General features: G+C 42.9%; 1 protein-coding gene across 6 annotated transcripts in view; it reads left to right on the top strand.

Moving 5' to 3' along the window:
• Positions 1–20,491, top strand: part of LOC144755825 (myosin light chain kinase, smooth muscle-like) — a 730,231-nt gene that overhangs the window by 576,887 nt on the left and 132,853 nt on the right. For all 6 annotated transcript variants that reach the window (XM_078645121.1, XM_078645117.1, XM_078645120.1 and 3 more), the window contains 3 exons: positions 8,719–8,892; positions 13,986–14,177; positions 15,080–15,145. In XM_078645121.1, the coding sequence (XP_078501247.1) occupies positions 8,719–8,892; positions 13,986–14,177; positions 15,080–15,145 (432 nt within the window). The remainder of the gene's footprint in view (positions 1–8,718; positions 8,893–13,985; positions 14,178–15,079; positions 15,146–20,491) is intronic.

Below are 20,491 nucleotides of genomic sequence, written 5' to 3' on the forward strand. Positions count from 1 at the left end.
TGGAGCTCAGAAGAAGGGCTGAGCCTGCCGCTTTAGCCAGGAAGAAAGACCACAAGGGCTGGTCCTGCTCCCACTTGAACCTGAGAATGAAGAGTGGACTTCATGGGGTAGTTGTCTAGCCTCATGTTAAGCTCCAGGAATACAAAAGCTGCCAGACACCTCCAACAAAGCTGGACTTTAATTGGATTTACCCATGACCCTACTGGTGGCTTATGATGGTTGAATCTTAGCTCAGAGAGGTGCCAAAAAGGTCCTGGACCCTTTACAGTTGTTAGAGTGCATTCTCTCCCCGTTAAAATTGCAAAAGTGGACATTTAGAAATGTTTTCTGAATGTTTTTATAAAAGAAACAGATGCTATCACAGGGCTGCCGTTCTCACATCACCCATTGATTTTCAACTTGCTGGTTTGTCCCGCTGAAAGCAGTTCTGCTTCCTGAAAAGATCCCAAGTCCCAACGTGGAGAATTTCACTGAGACTAACGACTAGCAGCAGCATGTTATTGTGAGACGTTATTGTGAGTCCTCTGTCGACTCTAGGTGGCAGCATGCCAGCAGAGGGGAAAATTCCTCTGAAAAAAGACTAAGAGCCTAATTATGAGTTTGGCGGTCCATAAACTCATGGTGGAGGTGTGGTGGTGGACAGGGACCACTGCACCAGGGGCCTGACAGCCGAATTACGAGTACGGGGGTCGGGCCTCCATGGGCCCCCCACAGATGCCCATGATCCACGATCCATGGTGCTGGTGCAGCGGTCTTAAGGCCCCAATATGCTTGCCAGTGCTGCTGCGGCGCCGCCAAGCATATTACAAGTTTCCTCACTGCAACCCCAACCACTGAGGTGATCCAGCATTGGAAAGGGTGGTGGTGAGGAAACAAAGGGGGCCCTTTCAGGCCCCCTCTTTCCTCAGGCCCATGGGATGCATACAGGGATTTGATTGCACAAGATACTGGAGCACCCACTCTGTGGATCGGAGACTTTAATTGTATATTGGACCCTAACTTAGAAAGGACGCCCCCTAGAGCATGTAAAAAACCCCAAATAAAAAATAAAAAAATGAAAAAAGCCCTACAAGGGGTAATGTGTGACCTGTGTATTTGTGATATTTGGAGGCTGGGCCACCCAACGCAGCAGATCTATAAATGCTATTTGGCTACACACTGTACCCATAGTAGACTGGGCAGGATATTGATGGCCAACATCCCAAGAATGGATGATGTCATGGTGGCACGTATGGCACAGTTCCTATCTGATTATGCACCAGTCAGCTGTGTTGTTAGATGGGGTAGACTAGCAGAACAGTCTCGCTCCTGGAGGATGTTCACGGAAATCCTAGAGAACCCTAAAGGGAGGGAGGCATTGTCGCGGGCACTGTCAGATTATATGACGATCAGCTAGGGCTCTGAGACACGCAGAGCTAATGAGTGAGAGGCAATGAAGGCTGTATTGAGGGGAATGTGCCTGGATCTGACATCTGGCATTCGGAGACAGCTCCAGAGGGAGCTCACTGACGGGGAGAGGGCCTTGGCGGAACTGCAGATGGGTGGGCTCCCACTATGGGAGGACGACCCCCGGGAACAAACACTGCACAGGCGAATTGGCAACACATGGGACAGCCTGGATACATTTACAGTCAAACAGTATAGACAACGTCTACATAGGGAAGGGGATAAAACAGGCCAGTAGCTTGCATGGATATACCACCTATTTGGTATCTACTGGCGGCACCAGGGTTGGCACAAGGTCCGGTATTATAAATGTTTTCCAGCAGCTCCTGCAGCGGGTCTATACGGTTGACCCCGCTGTTACCCCAGGCCGCTTCCTTCCCTTTCTGGATATCCTGCCCCTCCCTAAACTGGAACCTCTGACTATGGGCAAGGTGGACGTACAATTAACACAGGAGGAGCTTCGGGAGGCACTGAAGATGCTAACAAGGGTGAAGGTGCCAGGGGGGATGGGTCCCACCAGAGTTCTGACAGGCATTTTCAGCGATGGTAATGCAGGCTCTTATCCTGGTCCTGACAGAGGCACAACAGACGAGGATCCTGCCCCCATCAATGAGGGAAGGTGAGATTTGTATGCTATTGAAGCCCGGAGGCGATAAATCAGACCCAGCTGCCTATAGGCCACTTACAATGATTAATTTGGATATCAAGATATTATGTAAGCTGCTGGCCAACCAATTAGCGCCCCACATGCTGAAGTTGATCCATGATCAATGTGGCTTTATTCCTGGTCGGCACACCTGTAAAAATCTGCAACGACTGACTCACATACTCCACATTGTAAAGCATAGGGATTAAGAATTACCACTAGTATAGATAGACCTGGAGAAAGCGTTCGATACGTTAGACTGGTGTTATCTATTGGAAGAAATGGAAGCTGTAGGCAGAGGCCCGCAGTTCCAACAGTGAGTTCAGTTGCTTTAAGAAAAAACGTGCACGAGGGTATGAGTGGGGTGGCACATGGCTGTTGGAGTGAGGAACGCAACAGGGCTGTCCCCTGTCGCCTCTGTTGTTTGCCTTAGTTATAGAGCCATTAGCGATCTGGGCGCAGCAGGAATTGGGTAGCAGTGGAATTAGATTGGGGAGCACCACCCACGTGATCTCACTATATGTGGATGACAGCCTTTTTTTCTGTGGCCTCCCCGCAAGAACAATCTGCCCAAGCTGTTGCAACTACTGGATGATTTTGGGGATATCTCAGGTCTCCGACTCAATCAGGCCAAGTCCCTAATATTTCCTCTAGCAAAGTCAACCACTCAACCAATAGATAGGCTCCTGAGCCTAAGATTGCGTTGGGAACTGGCCCACTTTCGTTACTTGGGCATACAAGTGTCACACACAGACACTCAGGTACTCTATTTAAATATGCTAAGCTGTGGAACTCGGTCACCTTCTGGAACACTCTACCGCTGTCTTTAATGGGGGGACTAGCTGTTTCCATGATGGTGATATTACCCGATGCCTATACATGTTGCAGAAATTACCTGGTCAAATACCCAAGACATATTTTAAACGACTGCTGTCTGCACGTCTCGTTGTTGGTCGACATAGTAGAGTGGCTCTATGGACTCTCTCCCTGCATTACAAGGAGGGAGATCTTGAAGTCACCTGTATTACTATGCTGTATTACCTTGCTGCACACATGCAACATGCGGCTAGGTGGTTTGACGGCGGAGGTAACTGGGAACAGCGCTTACTGGTGGGAATGGTGACAACAGAAAGTCTGCCCGTGGCCCTAGTGGAGGGATCGGTAACTAGCAGGGAACATCCATTCATAGTGCGCCATACGGCACATGTATGGCAACAGTACATCGAAAAGATACTGAAACATGCCCCTTTTCATCAGGAGCTCCCTATATGGATATTAGACCTGGTCAGACAAATGATGGAGCACATGTCCTTAGAAACCTGGTGAGAGGGTGGGTGCGAGACTTGGGAAACATTTACCCGGCCGAGTAATTTCTTACATATGAACAGGTCTGGGATGTTTTCACACTGGGACGGGGGCGGTATCTACACTATGCAGGACTGGCAGATATCGCCCGAATGACTTGGCCCACATACCCGCCATTTCCGCAAGCCACAAGTACACTTGACATTCTTCTGATATGTGTGGCAGGCCGACACCTGATAATTCACCTCTACTGAGCCATGAGACAGGATGCGACCACCCCACTACTTAAGTCATGTATGGCATGGGTAACAGATCCCGAAGCCCCTTTGACAGACAGCTAGTGGGTAGCTGTTGCTGGGCTTACTCGTACTGTGTCTTGTAATGCCCGGTTTAAATTGATCCATTATAACTTTCTTCACAGGACTTATGTGACCCCAAACACACTCCACTGCATAACTCCCCTCAGACCTGTTAAATGCCCACCATGTAATGTGAATAGTGCAGGCTCTATACACAGAGCATGGTGGTGCCCCACGGTCCGCGACTACTGGACGCAAGTGGTGCCGGAACTGCGTAGGATCACGCACTTCCACATACGCCACACTCCACTGCCCTGCCGATTGGGATACGTTAAAAGCCAAAGAAGCGTAAAATGGCCTATAAGTTCTTACAACTGTCCTTAGTGTTATCTAAACGAAAGGTGGCCATTACCAGGATGGGATACCACTTCCCCACAATAGACTATTCAGGACGAGTTGTTCTGGAATGGGCTCTGGAGGAAGAGTCACATATGAAATTGAACAGAAGGGATAACAAACTGATGGACAATCTGAGAGAGAATTTAGTAACGCCGTCCTTACGTCGGCTGCAAGCTCCGACTCCACAGAGGAGCATAGTACTGGGCTGTGTGAGGATGGGGATGAGAGCAAATGAATAGGGCTGATCTGTATGGAAGACAATGTATATGCTCGTAATATCGATTAGACGAGACTGCACACTAAAGCATCCTTTCCTGAGAAGAAATTTGGGATTATGATTACTTAAGCGAATCACACCCCCTGTGTCTGTTACATGTCCATATCAATCTCACTGTAATGTAATTCAGCAAACTGTTTTATTATTTAAAAATGAAAAATAAAAGTTAAAAAAACGTGTTAACAAGATCAAAAAGAGTTGTGCTTTTAATCTATGTTCATAAATTTAGTGACAGAAATTGTCCTAATAGTTACATTAATTCAGTTATAGGATGCTTTATTTTTCAATGTCATTTAATATTATGTAATGTTAATAAAATTAAACGTTTACTATTTATTAGGGATCATTTTGATTTTAACTGAATTCATTTATTTTCAATAATGTAATCAAGATTTTAAACATATTTAAACTTCTCATTTATTATGTATTGTAATTATCATAAATATGCTTTATAAAATGCTAAGGCTATGGAAGCCCTATTTTTAATGTAGTACAATTTAATTGCTATTAACAAAATTAAATGTGTAAGATGTATTAGAGTGAGAGTTATAACTGGTTATCTATATTTTGAGGGTTAGGATTAGTGCAAGAGTGTAGGGGACAGTAAGAAATATATAGGAGTCATACCTAGGGGATGAAGTGATGGTATCTAGAAATGATGCTTTTGACATAATGGGCATTTAAATGTCTGTTCAAGACGAAGCCTTATGCTTATGCATGATATGTGCAACCATATTTTCTAAGCTCTGGTTTAGAGAGACATTACTCGTATTCCCACTTCCTGCCTATTTACAAACGCCTGATGACTTCCAGGAGTGATCTTTCCTGTAGTAGTATCTTGTCGATGCTAAAGGACCTCAAGCGTGTGAGTATCACACCACTGCCTGTGAGTGAGATAGGACCACCGTGATGTGACCTCCCTCGTCCAGCATCTACACATTGGTATACACTCACAGCAGTGTAGTATATTTCCAGTAGTAGGTTCTCAGAGCAGCAGAGCAGCAGGGCCCAAACTGTGCTACCTTCCTCCAGCAGTGTATCTCAGTGCAGTGGGTCTTTTCTCCAGCTGTGCATTCTTTTTGCTGTATCAACCTGGGGGGTTTTACTTTGTCCGGAGGTATCTTCACAGGGGTGTAAAATGTCAGGCGCGTCAAACTCCTCCAGCAGTGCCTTCTCGAAGCTAAACGAGCCCAAAGATTCACATTCCCCGAGGATTCACTTTCAAGTGCTACGGGGCCCCAGCAGTGTGTGTTTCCCCAGCAGTCCTTTCTGGATGTCTTTGGACCCCAGCAGTCTGACTTTCTTCCAGTAGTACCCTACCAATGGTAAGGGACCCCATCAGCCTGAGTTCTTTCTAGCAATGACTTCCAAGTGGTACAGATCCACGGCAGTGTGACTTTCCTTCATCAGTGCCTTAAGATCCCCATAGTAACTGCTTCTTCCAGCAATGCCCTCTTGCTGCTATGGGAACCCAGAAGTCTGCCATTTCTACAGTAGTGCTGTTCTGGTGCTTTAGGACACAGCAGTGGGATCTTTCACAATGGGGATGCATCTGGGCAGTGCAACATTTTCCAGCAGGGCCTTCCCAATGGTAAGAGGCTGAAACAGTGTGAACTCTCTCCAGTAGTGCCTTCAAAATAGTAAGAGAGTTCCAGCAGTCCTTTGCCAGTGGTAAGAGACCACAGAAAGGCGAATGGGCCTCAGCAGTGTCTTCCCAATGGTAAGGGACTCCAGCAATGTGACGTTCCTCTAGTAGTGGCTTCTTAATACAAGCGCCCTTTCTCAAGCAGTGCTTTCTTGCTCCCGAAGAACCTCAGCACTGCTTTCCTAATAGAAAGGGGCCTCAGCAGTAGGAGCTTTCTCTGGCAGTGCCGTCCTTATGGTGAGGCTCCCCATTAGTGTGACTTTCCCCCAGCTGTGCCTTATCTTGGCGCTTTAGGGTGCCAGCAGCGAGATCTTTCTCTCGCAACCTTTCCAAGTGTAAGGAATCCCATCAGCATGCCTTTCCCCAAGAAGGGCTTTCCCAGTGATTTGATACCTCACAGTGGTTAATTTTTTTATTCAATAAGTGCTGATGCTCTCTTCTGGAGCCAGCTTACACCAGCCCATTTCTCCTGTTAGCACCGCCTAAAACAAAACCAACTACTAACCATGAAAGTGGGGAGAGGATGTGGTGTAATGGCCTGAGCTGCTGACTTCAGAGCTGGGGAACCAGGTTTCAGTGTTGGCTCAACATCCTGTGCTTCTGGGAAAATCACTTAATCTCCCCATAAATTAATGTATCTCCCCATAAATGAATGTATCCTTAACTGGTGCTCATGAAAGTGCCTGTGCTGAGCACCTGAAACCACTGGCTCAAATTAACCACTGGGACATCATCAGTTTGGACTTCCTCTGGTAGCGTTTCTGTCTGCGGCAGAGTCACAATAGTGTGAGGATCCCCCAGCAGGGCCTGGTTAGTGCAACTGGAACCCAGTCACTGTCAGCTGACTCCAGCATTGCCTTCTCTGTGCTGTATGATGGCTGCAGTGGGGGCAGCAGACGTTGCATTGGTTCGGTCCTGTCATTCCAAGTCTGCCTCTGCTCCTCCAAATTGTTATTTCTCTCACATCCCTGCTTACATGCCCTCTCAAATAAGTTCCTTATTTTCTTAAGATGATTGCTTTGATTTGGGATACAGTGATGGGAATAATATTGGTCTAATAATAACAGCGGTGGGATGGCTGCTAATTTGTCTGTTACTATTTTTGATAATTAATCTTTTGTAAAATTGGCATTGCTATCTGCCATACAAGTTGGCTTCCTTACTTTTACTTTAAGGGACCATAGTGAAGTTACCTTGTTGTTGGTTTGATTGTTGTTGTTTTATTGTTATAGACCTTTGGAATTGTCTTTGTCCTCATCTAGCCACTGATTCCTCAGTCCCACTTTCTTTTCCTTACCTCTTTCTACAGCTCTTTTCTGTTATCTGGTGTCTTAGTTTTGGGAGTTACATGGGGCGGGTGCTACTAGGGGCAAGGAGAGTGAGTGGATTTGTGGCTTTCATATTCAGCAGACTGGTACTTCAACACAGGGCAATGCAGCTGTTCATAAGGTGCGTACATTGGGTGTATTGGTGGTGCACGAAAGGCAAGCCCGTCTGTGCTCGTCAGAAGACGCTGACGACCGACATTCCGGTAATAACATATTCAGATAAGCAGCTTCTTCGGCTATATAATCATGCTTTTATGATACTGAGCTAGACTTGAACCAGGCAGGAGGGTATCAACGCTAGACTATGCCCTCTGTTGCACTGAATAAAGGTGGTTTAAGCAGCACTTAAATCCTCAGGTTGAGAATAAGCAGCAATTTAGAACTGCTGCTGGAGGCCAATCCTGAAATGTCAAGGTCTGGATGCAGAGATGGTCTGTTGAGCACCCTTCTTGATTACTTGAGTAGCCATGGTTCCTCTCTGCAGAGAATAATATATATGAAACCTGCCAAGGGTTTCCTTAAAAGGGTTCTAGTTAGAGGGGAAAAACACAAAGGATAAAAATCCTCACTTGTAGATCTTCCTCAGGTTCTTCATTAATAGTCATTGGCATAGTCGGTTTTTGTAAAGGCCATTCGACTGCGGTAGGACACATGCCACCACATTATTAGTAACTTTTAATGTGATGGAGCTAAAAACAATTTTTTTGTTAAAATCAGCAGATTATGCAGCAGATGATAGATTATGTGGCAAATACAGCAAATCCATAATTATGTTGAAAACACCACAGCTGTAGAATCACATGATTCCAGTTCCCCTAACTATAATTGTCGCACAATCAAAATTGTGGTACTTGATTATTTGTTGTGTTAGCTCTGACCCTTGCTAGTTACAGACCCAAGACACCATTTTGGTGTTAATGTTCTTTAGAAATAAAATAATACCACTAATAGATAAAAACAATCAATGAGCAGAACTTCAGATAACTTTTTTAGAGCATATGCCTTAAAATTCCAACCCACGATGTTGGATGCTATTTCACTTTATTTGAGATCTAAATGAGTAAATGCCTAAAACTATAGGAGTAAATTACTTCAATTGCAGTCAGCTAGTCAGTAGTAGAGTGAGGTGCAGATGGAAGTTCATGCAAAAGGCACTGATCATCCACAAGTTTAAGTTTAAGAATACTTATGAGGCTCCAAAGCTGGCAGTCCTACCCTTAAACAGAATAAATCTACTGAGATCATTTACTTTCTGGCTCATATATTTTGGTTTATGTTGCTTCCCCTGCACTTAAAGATGCTCAGGATGGACTAAATGAATTACTGTAAATGGGTGATGGTATTGTTCTTGTTTCTGTTTTTATTATCTTTAGGTAGAGCAAAGAAACAGCATGTACTTTTATTAGAAACCACTGGAGCACCCAAGGATGGCCTTCAGGAAATTAAAGCACGAATCCCGACGTCACTTGATGACATTCATCTTCAAAATGGCAGCCATGCATGTGTCTCCAAGAAAGATGGCCCTTCACAGAACACCGTCACTAAGGGTATGTTTGCCTAGGCTTAAAAATTGTGGTCAACATATCATGAAGGCAAGTACATATAAGCAGGGCCACTGAAATTATGTGGCAGGGAATAACCAAATTATGTGGCAGGGTAGACTAGTTTATGCAGCAAGCATAGGCAAATTATGCGGCGTAATGCAGCACATTTTGTGATAGTATTATGCCACTATTTTGCTATAGGAACTGCAAGATGACCAGTCAAAGTTTATGAAAGGCCTTCCAGTGCGCAGCAATGAGTTGCTGTGTTTTTAGTAACTTTTTCAGTCATAAATACAATTATTTTGTTAAAAGTTGCAGATAATCCATAATTATGCGGAAAACACTGTACCACAGAATCACTTAATTCCAGTGGTCCTACATAGAAGTAATGTATAGGTTTACTAATCTAAAAGATACAGTTACGCAGTGGTGGCCCCTCTGTAATGGCGGAGAAGCGTCGCACAATGCCTGGCTCAGAGTCAGCAAATGTAAAATAAAAAGATGTTCTTGCATCGTTTTATTTCATATTTGCCGGCTCTGAGCCAGCGGTGTTGGGAGGGCCGGAGCTTAGGCACAGTAGGAGGGAGGAGTGCTGCGTGCACTCCACTTCCTAAGTGCGCATATGTGTTTTGGCCGGCCATCTCAGGCCGACCAAAACACACATGCGCACTTAGGTTTTCTCCAGCCCAGTTGCATTGAGCAGCTGGGCTGGAGAAACTCCAGAGACTCCCTGGTCTAAGCAGGGCGTGTTTCCTGCCTGCTCAGACCACTCCACTCGCTGCTCTTTATTGGGGGGATTGGACAGGGAGTCTGTCCCAGTGGCTGCTGGGACCAGCAGGCAGGAAGAGGAGAGGCTTCGCGACAAGATGCTGGAGGCGGCCGGCGGCAGGCGGCAAAAGGTAAGTTTTATATATTTTTTAATATTGTATTCCCCTCCTCGCAACCCAACCCGCCTCACCACCATCTGTTTATGGTGGCCGCCACTGCAGTTATGTATCTCGATTATATATACATTGCCACGGTACACTTATGTGAAGATTAGTATAGTAAACCCATACTTACCTACATTAAATTACCTTCACAATATTTTAGTCCTCTCTATTTTGGCGGCATTATAATTTTGATTCAATATTCTGGTGGAATACCTCTCGGATATACTGGCCTCTTGATCCCTACAACTCCCTTGTAGGCCAGTCCTCCTCTTCCAGTTTGCTATCTCAAAGGGAGATTAGTCGCGATCTTTCTCACGCCATGCAGACAGCTGTGTCTGAGTACTTCTTTGAGGACATCCACCCAGATCACAGACATTATGTGTACTCAGACTTTCAGAGAGGAATTGTATTTATTTTGTACTTTTATATGTTTTATGAAAAGACTCTGCGACCCCAGAGGGGTGGTTTTTCTGTGCAAACCTTTCAAAATAATTGGTATGTACTTTATATTCAGCAAAGCTTATCTGGGCAGCTAAATTAGATAAGTGGCTGTAGGGCTCGCTGACACCCATCACTGTAGTTAGTGAGGGCTCTGTGATGCTGCTTCATAGATATACAAAGGCACTGGAGGGACGGGAGACCCCATGAACGCTGGGGTCCAGGCTGCTGGGGTCCTCCTGCTCAGAATGGGCTCTATTGACCATCGATAAGGCCCTTCCTGAACGGTGTCCAGGCAAGGTTAACCCATCGGTAGAAGAATAAAGACAGATTGTGGTCGGGGAGTGGGTGGCCATTAGTTGATGGTCCAAGCCACAAGACCTTTCAGGGCCAAAGAGGAGGAGGAATAGGAATACTACAGTGGAGGGGTAGAGGAGCTGAAAAGTAAGAGAAAGACATTTAGCAAAAGACACAGAGACAAATAACGTTAATGAATTGAAAATGGTTTGAGAAAGACATGGAAACATTCTGTTATATGCCATATTTACATTGCCTGTATACCATGCTCAGAACAAACAGGATCTGGCATCACTTCAACCACCGCACACACTGAGGAAAGGTGTTGATGTTATAATCACGCCGCTGTGTCGACTCCAATCTTTTCCTCAGCCCCTTGCCTTACATTCACACCTTCCACCCTATCAGTTGTCTCTTTACTATGTCCTGGCCCTTGAGACACTGTAAAGAGACAATTAAAGAAACCTCCTGAACTTCTGGCAGAGTCCTTCACCCCTCTCTCTCGTCTCCATGCTGCGGTTCATCCATCATCCAGAGCCGATCTCTTGGCTCACTCTTCTGTAACCAGTGTTTCCTGTCCACCAACCTTCAATGCTGAGCAGCCTGACTCAGACTTTCACCCCAAGCCTTTGCACCCAAGCCTATATCTTGTCTGCAGCCTCCAGCGTGCCCGGACTGTGGCGTTTCCACCACAGTTAGGTTCTCTTGTATTGCGAGATAATCCCTTCATTCACTCTCAGTTGTTCTGCAAGTCTGCCTGAACCCTAAAGATATACTACCGTCATATAGAGTATAAAATATTGTTGTACAAAAATATTACGAGGAGAATAGTGTAAGTAGGTAGTAGATATTCACTGTACTAATCTTCACATATGTGTCCCTTGATGACATATGTATCTTCAAGGTATATAGATGTGAAGTTATGAATAGTAAACCTACACCTATCTATACATACTTACCTTACAATATTCTGTCAGCTAAACATTCCTACAATGGCAGCTGTGTGCTCAGTTCGCGGTCAGACAATCTTTCCACAATGTGCTCTGGTTCTTAAACCCCTCTCTGCCGACATTTCCACCTCGTCCTAGCCTCCTATGCGCCTCTGATGAACACTCTGTCTGGCCCTCAAGGAATGAAGTTAAACTAAGGTGAAGTACCCCGTGCCTGTCCATTTGTGACGACCACGGACTTCGTTCCATCTGAGCAGGGACGCCTCAATACTCTCGAGCTTTTGAAAACTGCAGGTGGGTGTAGAGGGGTTCAATTCACTTGTAAATCAACACCTTTAATGGGGTACTGCTAATTGGCTAGTATATTTCTCGTAAATATGCCCAATATAAGAAATAAAAATACTAACCAGTCCGGGTGTACCAACCAGTATCAGAATGACTGCATGAATGTGCTCCCCACTCCTGAGTTTCCCTTCAAAAATACTACTCATTTTTCAGCCAAACAATCTATTTTTTACTCCACCCATGGTTGCCTAGAATATTAACTTGTAATTCTCAATCCATTCCTTGTTTCCCGAAGAATGACAGACCTTCAGAGTGTGGAAAAAACGTATTCTAGTATCAAAGACATAAATATCACTGAGAAAAATGTAAGTCTAAAGTTAGTTATATCCCTTGGTCCAGTAAGAAATCTGAACCTCCTTTTGTGGAACCATTCCAAAAATCAAAGGCTATGGACCCTGCATCACTCAAAGTGAAAGGTCCAGTCAGCACTCTTGGATTATAATCCCAATTTCCATTAGTCTCTTCTGGAGTTATTATTAGACAGACAGAGCTGTTCCCTTAAGAGCTGTCATTGTGGATTCCCACCACAGGGCTGGGAAAGGAAACATTTACTCGGGGAGTGGACAAAGTACAAGGTAATACGTCCGGAGTGTCGTAGTCATTCATTGTCACTCTAGGACGTACTACAACATATGAATTATTTCTACACACAGTGCACCCACAACATTTTAAAACAAAGAGATAGACCACAGCAAAGCTGTCCTGGATTATGTCACTGGTCATAAACAGGTCCACACTTTACGAATACATTGTATTTTGCCAATTAAGAACAAAGCCTAAATTCGATAAAAAACAGCATTCCCGGGTTATGTTAAAAAAGCAAGGTATAAGACATGTCAGCATGTCGTGTCAGCATGTGATGCAATACGTAGGACACAGTGCTGTGCATTCTGGATCTTGCCAAATGCAGATTATGAAATAGCAGAACATGGTGAGGAGGAGATGGCAACATATAATTGGGCAGTACCAACAGAATGCAGAACGTTTATATGGTACAATTTATAAAGTAGGCATATTTGCAATTTCAGATTAAAGGAAAATAAGTAATTTAGTCACATACCAAAGTCAGGATTAGAATGCCACAGGTTTAAAGTTGAAAATGTGTTGATTTCAGAAGGATAAAATAAATGCTACAAAATACACACATGACCACTGGTATTTCTCCTGCTCAAACTTTCCCACAGCATCAAAGATACTTTGACGTTGTATATCTGTGAACCTCCAAATATCTCATGAAAAATTAAACAGGAAAAATGGCTCTTCTTGGGGCAGAAGGGCAAGCAAGAGGTTGTTGTAAATATCTTAAATGTTGATCTGCAGTAGTTAATGACATCGCCAGCATGTTATTCGCTCCCCTTTGTATTGTTTTGTTCATGCTGCTGTGGTGCTTACGAGAGGAAGGAGGTGTTGATCAAAACTAACACTTCATACACTCAGGGCCGCATGCAGCTATCTCTTGAATATCATTCTCTCTCACTTTTATGATCTAGTCAACTACACGCTGTGTTCAATCTCCTGACAGTCATTAGTCTCTGGCCATCACACTCAAGCATCACTTTAGTCTTCATCCTCTTGCCTGTCCTGTCTGTGGCGTCAACCCTCCACAAGCAGTTGTGGGTGCTTCTCGCTACCAGGTCCCGCAAAGATTAAGCCTTCAGTACATTGATTCTTCATTCATATCCTCAGCCAGTCTCCAACCATGTCTGACCTCTGGACCCCACGTTCCCTCCTAATTCCCAAAACTCCTAGGTGTCAACTTCGCTGAAACACCCTTCTTATCTGATTACCCATCTGTGTAGTCAAGCTTGAACAGTAGACATATTTACAATTTCAGATAAGAGAAATGTAAAACTCAAGACCTACAACTCAATAGTGCTGTGGTCAAACAGAAGCTAATATATTTGGCTTTAATGAAATTCCAGAATCCTATCATAATTGTATTGTACATGCAATGGTAAAGGTGGAGAGATATCTTGATCTGTGTGTTAAGGTTAGAATTGGGTGGGTGGATATGACTGGATTTTTCTGCTATCATATTCTATAAAAGGTCTGCCTGATGGACACTAAATGATTTTGCCTTCCAATCCAAAGGACCCTGCATACAAATGTTACTTCTTCCTTCTTTCATCAACAGACAATGGATCAACACGCAATGCTTTTGTCTCGATGAAAACAACAGCGGGTACAGTCTACCCTAAAAAAGCAACAGAGCACACCTCAACAGTGCCAGAAAAGGTCCACTCCCCAGACGATACAGAGGGTGGTATTGCCAAAAGTGATGTCTCAATTTACCGCTCTTCCCCATTCAGTGCTTCCACAACTCTGGGTAAAGCCTTTGTTTATCTCAGTTTTGTAAATCCTAAATTAAATTATGTACACCTTTTCCCTGTTAATTTCTAGCCGGTTTGACCTACAGATGTTTAACAAAATTGAGGTATTTAAAGCAATGGGTAATGACCTGGTGCAGTTAATTCCATCCAACTCTAACCCCATGCAAACAGGAGTTTGGGCAGGGATAGGAAACATGAACAACATGAACATAGACATATTTACAATTTGAGATAAGGGAAATGTAAAACTCAGTACCTAAAAAACTCAAGAGCTATGACTCAATACAGATGTAAAACTCAAGACCTACATCTCAATACTACTGTAGTCAAATATAAGCTAATCTATTTTGGTTTAATGAAATTCCAGAATCCTATGATAATTGGATTGAACAAGCAATTGTAAAGCTGAAATGATATCATGATCTGTGTGTTGAGGATAGAATTGGATGGATATGACTGGATTCTTCTGCTATCATATGCTATAAAAGGTCTGTGTGATGTACACTAAGGGCCCGATTCTGATGCAGTTTGGAAAGCTTCCCGACCGAATGGGTTTAGGAATGGTTTCCAACCGAATCGGATCGGTAGAGTCCAACCGACCGAGTACGATGCATCCCAATGCTCCCAGATATGATTTGATTGAACTCTCATTGACTTCAATGTGAGCCTATGTTCCTAACTGGATCGTAATATGGCCCTAGGTGGGAATGCTTTCCTAACCCTAACCGTATCGTAATCGGGCCCTCGGTTGGAAAGACACGTTCCCGATCCGATTGAGACGGAGCAAATGCCATTAGGAGGCCTTCCTAACTGCATCAGAATCATGCCTTAATGATTTTGCTTTCCAATCAAAAAGACTCTGCATAAATATGTTACTACTTCCTTCTTTCACCGACAGACAGTGGATCAACAAGCAACACCTCGACTGTGCCGGAAGAGGTCCACTCCCCAGACGATGCAGAAGGTAGTATTGCCAAAAGTGATGTCTTAATTTACCACTCTTCCCCATACTGTGCTTCCATAACTCTGGGTAAAGCCCTTGTTTATCTATGTTTTGTAAATCCTAATTTAAATACTGTACACTTTTTCCTTGTTAATTTCTAGCAGGTTCGACCTACCGATATTTAACAAAGATTGAAGTATTTAACGCACCAGGTAATTACCAGATGCAGTTAATACCATCAAACTATAACCCGCAATCAAATAGGAGTTAGCAAAGCGATAGGAAAAATTATCAACTCAAAATCAAGGCCTACAAAGAAAATACAATTTACATTAAATTGATAGCGATATAAAACTATTACGAACAATACTTGAATGAACAAACGGCCTGACAACAGGCTCATGATATCCTCAACTATAACAATAGTAACCTCATGCTAACCAGCGCATATCCCTTCACATAATAACCTTAACTTAGAACATAAGTACAAGAACAAAATTAGCTGTAATGCCAAGCCTTTCCCAAATCTAAGCTTCATCAGATTCATAACCTTTAGACTAATGAAAACCCTAACTTTTATCATCCTTATATTGACAACTCTAGACCTTCAAATAACTTTCCCCCCATACCCCAACCATAACTCTGCCCTATTATAATTCTGGAATCATTAATAACGAATATCTATGTACCTACTGTTTACTTTTTTATTTCTCTTTGCTTCAATTTATTTTAATTGTAATCGATTTCTTCATTTTCTCATATTTATCTATCAATTCCTGTTATTTTTTATCTATGTCACACTAAAAGCAAAGCAAATTATACACATTCATCTTTTTTTGTTTTTAAATCATTTTATATACCTAGCTCTATTTCAGTCATGTAATGGAGTCAGTTATGCACATAGGATACTGGTGGCCCCAAATAATCAGAAATAGTTTTTCTAATATTTGTTAAATTCCAAAAACTAACAGTCATAAACAATGAATTTCATCCTCAAAATAGCTTTTGATTAAATGTAATCCTTGGTTTATCCCATATTGGTTAGGGGTGTGCATAATTTGCGTAGTTTGTTTTTACGTACTTATGAAAAACTTTTGACAAAACGACTTGAAATTACAGGAAATGCACATCAGTTATTTAGCACCATATTTCAGCACAAAATCCGCCTTCCTGCCAATTTATGATGCAATTACATGCATTTTGCGCTACAAAAAAATTGTAAAAAAGACAAAAGCACCACGAATAATAGGCCCTACATACTTTTGTTCCCATGGATTCACTGTAAAGTTTTACAGTAAATTGTGCATTCACTGTAAATTTTTACTATGAACGGCGCATAATCACGTGAGGTGGCGCAATGGTATAATTTACTGAATTTTGCATAACAAGCATAATGCTAAATTCCCAAATTACACTAGAGTAATTTACATTTTGCCCAGGCTTAATGTTGATAATCTACAAAACAACAGCAAATAGCAATGTGCTCCGTCTTGTGAAATAGGAACACATTAATCCTAAAGCTGCGCCATCTTTATTAACTCCTTCGTGCTCTTTCAATCAGTTAAGGGCATGAAGTAGCAGCAGACTCTTTTGCTGCATGCTGTAACACCGTACTTCATTGGCCATTATGACTGAACCCTCAACTAAATGCCACTCAGTTAACTTCCAAATGCAAGTGGTTAGTTCAACCTCCATGACAAACCTAAGCAAGCATTGGCACTGCATGATGTTGCAACACACCTTGGGTGAATCAGTGCAAAGTGAGTATTTATTCAAGTGAATAGAAATATGAAAGATATTGTTGGCCAATATTTTACTGCTTTACCAATCTAGGGGCCTATTCACCAAGGTAAACTTACAAGAAAGGAAATCTACATGTGCAAGTTTACTCTTACACTTTTGAGTAACTTTACTACTTTTGGCTAGTCGTCACTTACGAGTGTAAAGTTACTCAAAAGTATAGACTTTCATGCCACCACACTTTGAAATAAGGAATGGAGTCAGAATAATTTCATATATGTGACTTTGAAGTTAATACTAATAGTGACTTTACGACCATTTGTGATGGTGGCGACCGCTATAATCATTGCAGAAATGTACCTATGGTAAACTATAGAGTAATGTTGAAATGTTTATCAAAGTTTAAAACAATATTTAAACATATTTGTAAGTTAAATATTTATGCAAATTAATTGTATGTATCAATTTAATTTTAAATGTGGGTTAATTTAAAACATACTACATCATTATTAAAAAAAAAATAATCTAAGTATATAAAATTAACTTTTAAATATATTTTAAATAAAATACCCATTCAAATTTAATGTTTATATGTATGTATTATGTATTTAAAATTACTAAACATTGTGTACAGGATTAAGTTGAATTAATTTAATTACGTACTTAAAAGTTATTTTTATTTTTTAATTGTAAAAGATTATTATTTATTTAAATAAAATCCTATTTGTGTATAAATTAAATTGCATTTTTTAAATTAAAATGAATGTCTATTTTTTTTAAGTTTAAATAAATAAATTAATTTTAACATTCCCTAAGTGGATTTATTTTAATCCCTTACCTCCATTATTTTCTATGATTGAGTGTTGCAGTACCTATGAGTGGTCATTACCGGTTCTGAGCTTACTCCGGGTCTGAGCTGTAGTACATTATGGCTGTTTTGGGTCCTTTTTGGCTGTAGTATTGTATTGTATTGTATTCTATTGTGTTCTTATATAGCGCTGCTATCACCCTACGGGTATCTTGGCGCTCAGACAAGAATCAACGAGTATCCTATAGTTCCAGGTTAGAGAAGATGAACTAGCCCCTGGGGAATAGTAAGGTCTTCAATTCCTTCCTGAATTTCAACAGGCAGCTAGCCACCCTGAGGCCCTGTGGCAGCCCATTCCATAATTGTGCTGCTGCCACACTGAAAGCCCTGCCTCCCATTCTAGACGGTTTAAATCTAGGGACCAGGACTAGGCCAGTGTTAGCAGACCGTAGTTGTCTAGGGGGTTCATACCAATTAAATTTATCCTGCAGTGGTAGAGGACCCTGTCCATGAACCGCCCTAAAGACGATGCATAGTGATTTAAAACTGACCCGTTCTTTAATTGGTAACCAGTGAAGGTCTCTCAGTGCCAAGGATGTTGAGGAGCTCCATGGTCTATTAAGAGCCACCTTGGCTGCCGCCGACTGCACCCTTTGGAGCCCCTGGAAGATGTACTTAGGGGCACCCAGGTACAGGGCATTGCAGTAATCCAGCCTGCTCAGCACTAAGCTCCTCACTACCAAGGCTCGTGAGGCAATTGGTAGTAGCGGGAGGATCTTTCTCAGCATGCGAATTAGTTTAAAGCCAACTTGGATGGTTTTGTTGGCCTGTGACACCATTTGAAGGTTGGCGTCCATTTGCACTCCTAAGTTACGCACGGTGTTAGTCAGATTCAGAGAGTCTTCTTCCGGGGTAAGCCTAAATTCTGACATGGGGTGCTTTAAGATTTTTGCAGCTGAACAATACATCACCTCCGTTTTCCCTCCATTTAATTGGAGCGTGTTAGCCCTGAGCCAGCCCGCCATTTTCCGCATGCACTCCTGGAAGGCCTCTACTGAGGTCTCTTGCTTGCCCTCCAGGGAAAAAATCAATCGAGTATCGTCCGCGTAATTTATAACGCTGATACCAAAGGATTTAATGATGGACAATAGGGGTTTCAGGTACACATGAAATAAAATGGGACTAACTGAAGACCCCTGTGGGACCCCATGCGGGACGGGAGAAGCTTCTGATACAAACTGACCTAGGGTCGCCGTCTGTTTTGGAGGTACGACTGTAGCCACTCAAAGGCTCTTCCTCTCACTCCGTTGTTCCACAATCTTTGCAGCAGTATTGCATGACTCACAGTGTCGAAAGCCGCCGACATATCTAAAAGGACAAGAATCGATGCGTCCCCTCTGTCGGCGCGCAATCGAAGATTGTCCATCACTGTGGTCAGTGCCGTTTCCGTCCCGTGTGCAGGTCGGAACCCAAATTGGAATGCATCCAGCAGACGATTATCCTCTAGATGCTTAGAAAGGGTTCTGCTGACTGTCTTTTCCAGGATCTTTATTGGGAACGAGAGGAGGGAAATCGGCCTGAAGCTGGCAGGTAGTGCAGGATCCAGCAACGGCTTCTTTAGCAGCGGAGAGACCATCGCTTGCTTCCATGCGGCTTGCACTGTGCCTTCTTCCAGGGATTGATTACAGATACTAAGAAGCTGTGGAAATAGTATTTTGCCAAATTGTTTCCAGTATCTGTGGGGAATAGGATCAGCCGGGGATCCTGAAGTAACACTGATAGCCATATTAGCAAAGGAATCCTCTGTAAATAGTTGGAACAAGGTTAATAAAGAGTTAGCATTCAACTCGATACTTGGCTCCTTCTGTTCAGTGTCTAGAGGCTGGGTATTGTGGGGGACTAAGTTCCCGACAATATTATGAATTTTCTCCTGAAAGTAGCCTGAGATGTCATCACAGAGCTGTTGTGAAGCAACTGTCTTGTTACATTGGCTGGGGGCAGGGTGATGTCTTATAGATTTTGAAAAGAGTTTTGGTACTATTCGTGGAGTTCAGGATCGTGGTGGCATAAAAATTGGCTTTTGTTTTACCAATTGCTGTTTTATATTGGAGTTGGGCTAGCTTAAAAAGGTTTCTATCTACATCTTCATACTGTCTCCTCCAGCTCCTTTATGCCTTTCTACTCAAACGGCGGAGTTCTTTTAACTCCGCATTATACCAGGGGGCTGAATTCTTATCCTTATTTTTAATTTTGCACCTTGGAAGTAGGCGATCTAAATTCCTAACCATGGTGCTACAGTACTTTTGGTAGCACTTCTCCACTGAATCAGTGGAGGTCAAATAATCATTTTCTTCGGTCAGGGCTAGCGCCATATCGCTATCCAATTTAGCCCACCTCCTATCCAGTCTGTGTGTGCTTGCGGTCCTTACTCCTTCCCGTTGAGCCCCTACCCTAGTTGTAAAAAGGACCAGATGGTGATCAGTCCACGTTTGGGGTAGGATGTCTTTTACCAATGTTTCATCCTCACTAGCAAATACTAAATCTAGTGTATGCCCCCCTTGATGAGTGCTCTGATGTATTAACTGTTGCAAATTCAAGTTCGCCCACGTCAGTTGTAAATCTCTCAGATGCTTCTCCAAATTTCCAGTTTCCCAGAGATTAAAATCCCCCAGTATAATTACTCTTGTGTGAGACAGAGCAAAATTCGTAATGCTCTCATATAGGCACTGGTAATTTGTACATTGTCCCGGGGGCCTGTAACACACTATGCCTGAGAGTAAGTTCCCCTTAGTTCCTTGTAAAGTGAACCCCATCAACTC

Source organism: Lissotriton helveticus, chromosome 5_1 (genome assembly GCF_964261635.1).
Source record: "Lissotriton helveticus chromosome 5_1, aLisHel1.1, whole genome shotgun sequence".
Taxonomy (NCBI): domain Eukaryota; kingdom Metazoa; phylum Chordata; class Amphibia; order Caudata; family Salamandridae; genus Lissotriton; species Lissotriton helveticus.